At 40.5% G+C, this 12,036-nt stretch overlaps 1 protein-coding gene across 6 annotated transcripts in view; it reads left to right on the top strand.

The window, feature by feature from the left end:
• Positions 1–12,036, top strand: part of NFATC2 (nuclear factor of activated T cells 2) — a 90,112-nt gene that overhangs the window by 31,910 nt on the left and 46,166 nt on the right. For all 6 annotated transcript variants that reach the window (XM_072110639.1, XM_072110641.1, XM_072110640.1 and 3 more), the window contains 2 exons: positions 621–789; positions 10,560–10,762. In XM_072110639.1, coding sequence (XP_071966740.1) covers positions 621–789; positions 10,560–10,762 — 372 coding nt within the window. The remainder of the gene's footprint in view (positions 1–620; positions 790–10,559; positions 10,763–12,036) is intronic.

Here is a 12,036-nt window from a genome sequence, read left to right as displayed (position 1 = left end):
TAATCTACTTATATTTATTATCTCTGACCTCCTTCCTTCTAAAATGAAAATTAAATTATGCTAGTGAGCCACAAGAGCTCTGGTGGGTGTTTCCATCATCAATCATTACAGGCTGTTACAAACATCAGGGATGGTCTCTTCGTCCTTCACTTCATTCTGCTGATTGATTACACAGGAAGAGGAGGGAGAGAGCAAGAGGTTGGGTAAGGCATGTTAAGATGGTGTATATGCAGCACCGAGGAGCTCTGGTTACGCCCCCAGAGCCTTTCTATCTCAGTAGCATAATTTTAAAGGTTGATTTTAGAAGGAAGGAGGCCCTGGATATCAAATATAAGAAGATTACCACAGTCATAGTGCCTGGATCTATGGGTAAGTGCCCCTGGTTTAAGCTTGATATTGATGACAGATTTTCTTTACAAGAAAACATTTTATGCATCTGTATTAAAATTTCTTAATAATGGAACAGGCAATATACTAGAGTTATTGTCACTGGTTGAAACAGAACTTAAAAGAAAAGAATTTAAAAGAACATAAGATGACTTTCTCCGTTACTACATCAAGTGCAACAATAATGCAGAAATTGATCCCACATTTATTCTGTCTCTTTTTCTGTCTCTCAGCATCCCTGTTGCTTCACTGCCACCACTTGAGTGGCCTCTGACAAGTCAGGTTGGTTCTTATGATCTCCATATAGAGGTGCAGCCTAAACCACACCACCGAGCCCACTATGAAACAGAGGGCAGCCGCGGAGCAGTGAAAGCTGCCACTGGAGGGCACCCTATTGTCCAGGTAAGGTTATTGCATTTAGTACTATTGTTAGAGTTATGGTGCCTTAAAGGAAACCTACCACCACGGATATACCTATAAAGGTAGATCGGGTGGTAGGTGCATCAATAGGATGTGAGAATAGCCCTTTTAAGGGCTAATCCTCATGTCCCGCAATCTTTTAATTCCCTAATATGCAGATTTTCTAAAGAGGCTACTGGGGCATGGAGTAGCCAGAGCTGAGGCTTCACTGTGCAGCTACTCCACACCCCAGTAGCCTCTTTGATTCTCCTACCAGATATCTTCGGCGCGCTGGCGGCTGCGCGGTCACTGCTCTGTGGACGAGAGCGTGCAGCTACGAAGAAGATATCTGGTTGGAGGATAAAAGAGGCTACTGGGGCGTGGAGTAGCCGCGCCATGTAGCCTCAGCTCTGGCTACTCCACGCCCCAGTAGCCTCTTTAGAAAATCTGCATATTAGGGAATTAAAAGTTATAGAAAAATTGTGGGGACGTGAGGATTAGCCCTTAAAAGGGCTATCCTCAAGTCCTATAGATGCACCAACCACCCTATCTGCATTTATAGGTAGATCCGTGGTGGTAGGTTTCCTTTAACTACATACAGTATCTGAAGAAGCACCATATATTTTCTTGTAGTTTTCTTCCTCCAACAAAAGTACAAAGTACATCAATGGAAATAGTGTGTAACTACTTTATCTTATCCCTTCCACAACCAGTGTGCATTGCATCTGTAGAATTGTCTGTCCTTTTTTATGACCATTGCAGCAGTGTAGAGCCTTCCTGAGCCTTCCTGGCATTTTACCCTGACTCATTACGTATATGAGAGTAAACAAGAATATGAATGCCTCAATGAACAGCATCTCATTGTCATCTCAATAGAGTTGTCCTATAGTAACTGAGGACAGGTGTGAGCTGGATCCAGGGTGATGATAGGTCACTATTTGCACAGCATGTAGAGTAGACTTTAAGCTTGCAGCAAAGGACAGGCTATGTATCTTTGTTTAGTCAGAAAAGCTGCTGACTCCCTCCAGGCTTCATCTAAAAATATCCCGAGCAGCATATTTATTTTCTCTCAAGCAGCTGAAAAGTGGTGTTTTCATCTCGCCAGACTCAGAAGCTCCCCTTCCTGTGACTGTAACCACCACTTACGCAGTCTGTCCATCTACTCTATGGACTAACAAATAAAAAGTAGACTGACACTAGTTACATAGCCGGCCAGCATTCTTATACGTCACAATCAGTCATTAACCATTTCACACACTAAGCTAAGCTAAGACCATTCCCTAGTGAGAAATATACTGCTCTCGGCTTCACCACCTAAAGGGTGGTTATTCTGTTCTCATTAGACTTGATTAACTTTTACACCCTGTAATTGACACACAATTCAACAACTGTCCCACTACCCACATAAAAAAAACGACTTGAATGCTTTATGGACAATGGTTGGCTGCACTTTACTGAACATTACCTGCCAAAACCAGATAACTTATTAAGGCAGATGCGTGTCAAACAGCATGTGATGCCTGATGGTACATCCACTAAAATATCACAACCTTTGCTAGCTTTGAGTTTCTATAAGCACTTTTTCTATCCCTGTACCACCTTACCTCATGCATTCATAAAATATGTTAGATATAATTATTTCCATTCAGTGCAGGCAGACACCATCTACATTGTTATATTTCTCTTCCCTTTCATCATGTGATGCCTCAGTACATAATCACTGGCAATCCTTCTTTTTTAGTAAGTGTACATAAGTATACAGTCATGGATGCTGGACTATCATTTTCTACATTATGTGACCCCATTCACATGCATGTGGCAAGATCATGGCCACCATATAAGTCTATGGCACACAGTCACGTTGTGGTGAGCACATGTTGTCTCATCGCACCGTGACCAACTGCAGCCTAGGTTGGTGGGTTAGTCAAATTTTAGTAAATTACAGCACTAGACATGTAGAACAGGCAAGCTGGTCTGTGACTCTATTTATACTCACAAGGCTTTTTACTTAGTATATAGTGTATAGTATATAGTACATACTATTTTGTGTTACACTGGTGCCTAGTGTGGAGCTTCGACAATGTAGTGTTTGCCTCTCTGTTTCTTATCTTGTGGCCAACATAAGTGATGCAGCTTCCTTTGCTTTGGGTTTTTAACGACTGTCATGTGCACGGCCAATGCAATACTCAAGTAATGAACATTGCTGTTGTGTGTGTCTTGTAGAGTCAGGCACAAAAATGTGCATCTTGCCTGGAAATCAAAAAATGGACACTAATGCCTAGTGATCATATTTTTTTCTTTGGGTAGCCTTGAAAGAGCAAGGCCAAGTGTTGTATGTGTGCGTTTATTTAAAGCCACTTAGATGCAGGCACTGTACCAGTACAAAAGAGATGTGACTGAACACCGGAAGGCGCATTAATTTCCTCTTTCTTTGGTGAGAACTCACAAACAGTCATCTCTTAGGTGGATTAGTAAAATAAAGGAAGGAAGTAACCTTGACAGAGAAAGGGAGTATTTGCTAAGGGTAGCTGGAGAATGCTGCTGCCCGTGTTGGACTTGTGTTTCCACATTTTAGTTTCTTACTTTTTGTCAATTGAAGCAGCAGACAGTTTTAATGGCTTCCTTATTATCCCCTTGGATCATCTTTATTTTGTAAAGGCGCTCTTTTGTATATCTCCAAGGGTTATAATATAACTGATTATAACAGGATTAAAGGGAACCTGTCAGTCAAATGCTCCCCCAAAAACTAAATATATTTTCATAAACTGCCATTTAAAAGCATTGCCTCTATCCCTACAATGTCAGTATCCATGCCTTTAAACTTAAACATACAGTTCCTGAAGTTGTATGTAAATGACCTGAGGTGAGTCTAGTTAATTCATGAATCTCTTGCACAGCCACGCTTGTGCACAAGTCCTTGTTTGACAGTCCTTATAGTGATACCATATGCAGAGCTGTGCACAAATTTGGCAAGAATGAATGAAGTTGCAGATGACCTCTGCTGTACACTTAAAAATAATCCCCTTTTAGTCCATAATCAATGGTTGAAATCACTGAGCAAATTACCATTTTGTTTACCCAGATCACACATGGTACAAGGCAAGAAAGACCACCTTGTTGCCGAGGTGATGAGTGAATAGCTGCAAGAATTCCCCTTGTTTGCTCCCAGATTGGATCGCGTCTATTCTGGGTTCTAACATCAGACCCATTTTACAAAAAGATTAAAAAAATGTTTAAACAGAAAAAAAGGATCTTTAAATCTCAAAATAGGGGATGGAAAGGCAGACATTACGTCTGGCTTTCTCTGCTTGTGTGGCAAATGTGACTCAGGGTTCTTGGTTTCTGTCCAGCCAGCCCTGTGTACTCTTTATAGATGTTTTTATTGTGAACAGCGCACCTTTTTAATGCAAATAATTTCCTTCCCAGGTGTTTGCAGCATTATTAAAAGGGCAATTTTTTCTTGATGCTAAAAATGTACTCATGTTAAGGTGGAAAAGAAAACCTTAAACATCTTACATTTTATAAAAAAAAATTATAATTTATAATACTAATTTAGCATCAGAGAATTGCTTGTCTTTCAGTCCCTGCTTTTTGTCTTGGTTTTATCTGTTACATATTATTTTACACATAGATGTATCATTGCCCAGGCAGGTGGTGCCAGCAGGAGGTGTTGATAAATGGGAGAGTGTTTTTCTTGTGTTTTTTAGCCTCAGAAAATAAGTTTATTTAACATGGTTCAATAGCATATGGGCTGCAATGCAGCTGGAGAATTTGTATTACCAGAAAATATTACTGTTACATATCTTGGTCATCCATTATGTAAAATATTAAATATAAACATAAAACATATGTTGTATACCATAATCAATATACTGTGCTATATATGTATATGTATATATATATATATATATATATATATATATATATATATATATATACACATACACAACACTTGCAGCTGTAGCCTCTGCTTAAAAAGGCAATAGTTAAATGGGTGTAAGATGTTATCCAATCAGTTGGTTGTATTGTAAACTGGAGTGTGATTGCAGCCACCTGACCAGGGGGAGTATAAAACCCCTGTGCAGGGGGAGCGCATGGTCTATAAGCACACGGACAGAGTGAAGAGTGAGTCAGTGCTGTCACAGAAACCAATTCCAGAATCTGAATCAGGAGACTCTAACCTAGAGCTGCAGATTCCACAGTTTGGACACAGCTCCATCTAAATTCTCCCAGCCTGCATATACCATCAGGCTGGTGCATTATTCCTGTGGACCACTCTTCACAACCACTCCAGTACCAGAATCCGAGTCTGCTGTTTGACCGCTTTGGCCCGTTGCCTGCTACCCATTGTTCAATAAAGAACCATGAGTTGCACAATGTTGCCTCCTTATGATCCCTGGTTACGGCTGTCTACCACCACAAGCTTCCCCATCCATTTCCAGGGACTTAACTTACAGACACTAAGGGGTTGCCCCAGGGAGAAACAAGTTCTTCAGCCTCTACCTCCATATTTCTTGCACACACCACCTGCTGGAGATCTGCCAGGCTGTAGGACAGCCCTCTGGTCTCCATACCAAGCACCATGACAACAGTGTGTCCTAGGCCGCAATAGCCAGCCACTCCGGTAATCTGGACCCCAGCTGCCTCCAGGTCCACAAGAAAAGGCTAGGCCCCAGTGGGAAATGTTGCATATATATATATATATATATATATATATATATATATACACTCACCGGCCACTTTATTAGGTACACCTGTCCAACTGCTCCTTAACACTTAATTTCTAATCAGCCAATCACATGGCAGCAACTCAGTGCATTTAGGCATGTAGACATGGTCAAGACAATCTCCTGCAGTTCAAACCGAGCATCAGTATGGGGAAGAAAGGTGATTTGAGTGCCTTTGAACGTGGCATGGTTGATGGTGCCAGAAGGGCTGGTCTGAGTATTTCAGAAACTGCTGATCTACTGGGATTTTCACGCACAACCATCTCTAGGGTTTACAGAGAATGGTCCGAAAAAGAAAAAACATCCAGTGAGCGGCAGTTCTGTGGGCGGAAATGCCTTGTTGATGCCAGAGGTCATATATATACACTCACCGGCCACTTTATTAGGTACACCATGCTAGTAACGGGTTGAACCCCCTTTTGCCTTCAGAACTGCCTCAATTCTTTGTGGCATAGATTCAACAAGGTGCTGGAAGCATTCCTCAGAGATTTTGGTCCATATTGACATGATGGCATCACACAGTTGCCGCAGATTTGTCGGCTGCACATCCTTGATGTGAATCTCCCGTTCCACCACATCCCAAAGATGCTCTATTGGATTGAGATCTGGTGACTGTGGAGGCCATTTGAGTACAGTGAACTCATTGTCATGTTCAAGAAACCAGTCTGAGATGATTCCAGCTTTATGACATGGTGCATTATCCTGCTGAAAGTAGCCATCAGATGTTGGGTACATTGTGGTCATAAAGGGATGGACATGGTCAGCAACAATACTCAGGTAGGCTGTGGCGTTGCAACGATGCTCAATTGGTACCAAGGGGCCCAAAGAGTGCCAAGAAAATATTCCCCACACCATGACACCACCACCACCAGCCTGAACCGTTGATACAAGGCAGGATGGATCCATGCTTTCATGTTGTTGACGCCAAATTCTGACCCTACCATCCGAATGTCGCAGCAGAAATCGAGACTCATCAGACCAGGCAACGTTTTTCCAATCTTCTACTGTCCAATTTCGATGAGCTTGTGCAAATTGTAGCCTCAGTTTCCTGTTCTTAGCTGAAAGCAGTGGCACCCGGTGTGGTCTTCTGCTGCTGTAGCCCTTCTGCCTCAAAGTTCGACGTACTGTGCGTTCAGAGATGCTCTTCTGCCTACCTTGGTTGTAACGGGTGGCGATTTGAGTCACTGTTGCCTTTCTATCAGCTCGAACCAGTCTGCCCATTCTCCTCTGACCTCTGGCATCAACAAGGCATTTCCGCCCACAGAACTGCCACTCACTGGATGTTTTTTCTTTTTCGGACCATTCTCTGTAAACCCTAGAGATGGTTGTGCGTGAAAATCCCATTAGATCAGCAGTTTCTGAAATACTCAGACCAGCCCTTCTGGCACCAACAACCATGCCACTTTCAAAGGCACTCAAATCACCTTTCTTCCCCATACTGATGCTCGGTTTGAACTGCAGGAGATTGTCTTGACCATGTCTACATGCCTAAATGCACTGAGTTGCTGCCATGTGATTGGCTGATTAGAAATTAAGTATATATATATATACACAGTGGGCACAAAGTGTTTAAACCCCTTTAAATTTTTCACTCTTTGTTTCATTGCAGCCAATAGGTAAGATCAAAAAAGTTCTTTTTTTTTTGCTCATTAACCCCTTCGGGCCTCGGCCCTTTTTTGCTTTTTTGTTTCTGTTTTTAACTCCTCTCATTCCAAAAACAATAACTTTTTTTATTTTTTTACGTTTACAGAGATGTGTTAGGGTTCCATTTAATATTCCATGCAATGTACTGGAAAGCTGGAAAAAATTCCAATTGCAGTAAAATCGACAAAAAACACATTTGTGGCATTGTCTTGTGGGCTCTGTTTTTATGGCTCAGTGATACCAAATTTATAAAAGTTTTATAAGGGTTTAGTAGATTTTTAAAAAATGTAAATCTTTTGTCCATAAAAAATATTTGCCATTTTGCCAAATTCTGAGGCCAATAACTTTTTCACACTTTGGTATATGGACCTGTATAAGGTGTAATTTTTTTGCGGTATGTGCTGAGGTTTAATTTATATCTATTTGGGACCTATATGACTGTTCGATGATTTTTACCACTTATTTACTTCACAGGGGGAGGGGCGGTGATATGCCATCCAAGATGGCAGTGGCCATCAGAAGGCATGTTAGGTGCCGCGGTTAACAGGTTAACTGCCCTGATTGGTGCCAAGACTGATTGCAGCAGTAACAGGTGATATCAGCTGTATTATACAGCTGACACCTGCCATGTATGGAGAGAGCTCAGCCCATGAAATATCACATGTTCATAAGTATTCAGACCTTTTGGTCAGTATTGAGTAGAACCACCTACTGAACTAGTACAACCATGAGTCTTCTTAGGAATAATGCAAAAGGTTTTTTACTACTGGATTTAGGGATCCTCTGCCATTCTTCCTTACAGATCCTCTCCAGTTCCCTCAGGTTGGATGGTAACGTTGGTGGACAGCAATTTTCAAGTCTCTCCAAAGATGTCTTATTGGGTTTAGCACAGCACTCTGGCTGGGCCAGTCAGGAATGGTCAGAGAGTTGTTCTGAAGCCACTGCTTAGTTATTTTAGCTTATCTACATATCTACTAAGTTTTATGATGGACTTTGCACATTCTTTTACGAGCAAACTGCTTGCACAGGTATTTAAGAAGTGCTTGCACTACATTTGTGTCACATGTGACCCTTTGGTGGTACAGCTACACTTGGTATCATGCGACTGAAGGGGGCATTCTGGTGCACAGCCGGACCATGCACTACATTTAACATAAATATTCTGACAGAAGTGTGTTGCACGGCCCATGTTAAAGTTGCCCCAAAATATAAGTGTAGCACTCTGTCAGAAAAATGCAGGGGGCTTCAGAATTATGAAGAACGGGCAGCACATCATCCCCTGATGAAGCCTACAAGTTACTCTGTGCTGGACGATCACTGGTAACACCTTTTATGTACTAAGCTTTATAGCAAAGTTTTATTGTCTATGTGTTGTTTCCATCCATAAGTGTGTTACTGAAATTGTGTGGGGTCACCTCTAATGTACTGTTTGGCATTTATCCCTATATAATATTTACCATTTATATGCGTACAAGGTCTTTCAGCTCACACAATGTCAATTTTTATACCTGTTACCTTGCTTTTGTACATGGAGCACACATTTTATATTGGCTTTTTCTATCATGTACACTCGTTCATGCACAGTGGGTATTTTTACCACGAATTGTGTTTTTAATTGGTTTTAATATTCTATTTTTGGTTGCTCAATAAAATTACTTGATTACTTGTACGCATCCTCTTTTTCTTTGTTCTTTATGAACGGGTAGCACAAATCATGAATCTGGCCCCCTCTGCATACTACACAGGCAAACTGCACATAGTTCACTGTTCTTAGTCTGGGAGTCCTTTATGTGTTTTATTGCAAACTGTATGGAGGCTTTCATATGTCTTGTATTGAGAAGAGGCTTCCGTCAGCACACTTTTCCATAAAGCCTGACCCTGAGCTCCTTGGGCAGTTCCTTAGATTTTCATGTGCTCTGACATGCACTGTGTGGTCTTATATAGACAGGTGTGTGCCTTTCCTAATCGAGTCCAATCAGTTTTATTAAACACAGCTGGACTCTAATGAAGGAGTAGAACAATCTCAAACAAAAGGATCAGAGGGAAATTGACAGCATGTAAGTTAAATATGAGTGTCACAACAAAGGGTCTGAATACTTATGACCATGTGATATTTCAGTTTATCTTGTTTAATAAATTACTGTGGAGGAGAGGAGTATGACACAGTCACACAGTCTACAGCTGTCCACTCCTCGGGACTCGCCACATGCTGCTGGGAGGGAACCAGGTAATGTGAATTAAACTTATATAAACTGATATGATTCAGAATGCTGACAAATGCATTTTTAAAATTGGCATAGCATAGGCCATTTGAAACGATGGTCCACAGCTAAAATTTAAATTCCTGGTGACAAATTCTCTTTAAACCTGTTTTTCAAAAGGAAAGTAGTCATAAATTCTCACCTCCAAAGAAACATCCACCCTATGGGCGCATCCTGCCGTAGTTACTTAAGTACAGTAATTGCTCAATCATGCACATGTCTTCCATGACAGTTTTCCATGACACGTCTTCCATGACAGTTATCTGGTCTTTAAAGTATTGAATAGTTTAAAATCATATTCTGATCTACATCAGTTTGTTGAGTTTACCATATATTATAATGTTTTGACACATTGGTGGGCATGGGGCCTCAATTGCTCACAGGGGCATAACTAGAACAGGCTGGGCCCCATAGCAGACTTCTGAATGGGCCTATACAAATAGTATACCTATTTTATACCCACACATGTGAGTTACAATCATCCAGTATATACACATCATATATATATATATATATATATATATATATATATATATATATATATAAATACGGCATATACACACATTCATACAGTAACATGCAAGACATACACAGACACCCATGCATGACATACACAGACATACAGCATATACACACCATATGTACACACATAGAGCAAATACACAAATAAAATATCATATACAGACAGCATATACTGTACAAACACCTAAAAATACAATATATGCACACCTCAAACACACACAGCATATTCACAACAAATACACGCCCAATACCCTAGATGCTAGAGCCCCTGACACTGGGGACCCCATAGTGGCTGCTATTGCTTCTACCCCTTTAGTTCCACCCCTGGTTGTTGGCCAGTGTTCTGTCATGCCAGAAAAAGGCATGCAGTGCTAAATAGCTTTTTCATCTTCCTCATTTTCAGTATTACTTTGATCCCAGTCAATGAATATACAGCCAAATAATAATGATACTTTTTATAGAAAAAAATTAGACCTATTTTATAACCAAAAAAAATAAAATCGTATACTGTACATCTTCATTTGTATACATGCACATTCCTCTTAGCAATGGTTGTTATTTTTTAAGGTCAAGTCTAACTTTTGGCTGTGTTCTTATTTTTCTGTTGATATCTCTACAGCTTCATGGCTACATGGATAACAAGCCTCTGGGACTTCAGACCTTCATTGGGACAGCAGATGAACGGATACTCAAGCCACATGCCTTCTACCAGGTACACCGTATTACAGGAAAAACAGTTACAACCACGAGCTATGAAAAAATTATCGGCAACACCAAAGTCCTGGAGATTCCCCTGGAGCCAAAGAACAACATGAGAGCAACGTGAGTAGAAAGATATAGTAATATAAAGTAAGATATTGTAAACACTTGAAATGTGATTTATCTCTTTCTACACGCTGGATAGTTAAACCTGCGCTGAACATTTTTGTGGAGGATCAGCCATAAGGAGTGATAACCCCCAACATTTTTAAAATTCTATTTTGGGTCCGCTCATCACTAATCACAAACTAACCACATAGTGACACGTCACTTTATATGATTATATATCTTTTTATACTTGTGAATCTTGCCCGATCTTCTGTTACTCTGCTTTACAGAAGCAATATGAACCTTTGACATGGAGAGGTTTGTAGATATTCTTTATGACCCATGGAAAAGTCATTGTGAGGAGTAATAAGGAATAATGACTGATAAACTGACCCCAGCACCTATTGTGAATGGTCATCCCTTTGTTATATATAAAGATGATACCTGTCCTTGTACTTATGCGAAAGGGTGATGATAAAGTGACTGCTATAGAACAGACTACTATTAGGCATAGTGGCCAGGGTAAAAGCAGGACTAATCAAAAATATTTAGAAAAATAAAACTCACATATTATTTAAAAAGTATTTTTAAGAAACAATGTATACACTTTCTGATGATAAACTTCCTTTAAAGAGAACCTGTCATGCAAATCAACCAAATCATAAATTTATATGCAACTCACCTGATATGACTCCAATAATAGTAATGGGTCCTGTATATGCAGTGATCACTACACTGCCCTGCCTCCTTGGTCCTGATTGACAGGTCTTTGCTAGGACATGCTGCTGTGTGGAACATTAAAGGGGTTGTCCGAGACTTATTAAAAAAAAAAAAAGTGGCCCGGAGGGAGCGGCACTGCATTCAACTTCCGGACTTGTTTACATGGCACAGTGATAGCAGCACGGGACGCCCTAAGGGTGCCAGGAGGTAAGTAAGTAGTTTTTTTAAGCAGCACACTCCCGACCACCTTTTGTTTTTTTAATAAGTCTTGGACAACCCCTTTAAGATAGCTCTTTTATGTTATTGGCCACTTTATGTCATGTGACCAGGATGATTTCATCTAAGGTCCTGTTACATTTGAAATGTCTACCATATGTATGCATCTAATCTCTTGATATCACAGTATGCCTCCATGAAGGCATGGCTAGGAGTAGAAGTCCATAGAAGAGTAAATGGGAGGGACATGCCCTTTCTGACACCAGATAATATTAGATAAAGTTGATTTATGTGGGGATGTAAGGGAACCAATTTTTAGCTAAAAGAAGGGTGTCAGTTAATTAATAGGACTG

This window comes from Engystomops pustulosus, chromosome 6, assembly GCF_040894005.1.
Source record: "Engystomops pustulosus chromosome 6, aEngPut4.maternal, whole genome shotgun sequence".
Taxonomy (NCBI): Eukaryota; Metazoa; Chordata; class Amphibia; order Anura; family Leptodactylidae; genus Engystomops; species Engystomops pustulosus.
This window is presented reverse-complemented; position numbering and strand designations above follow the sequence as displayed.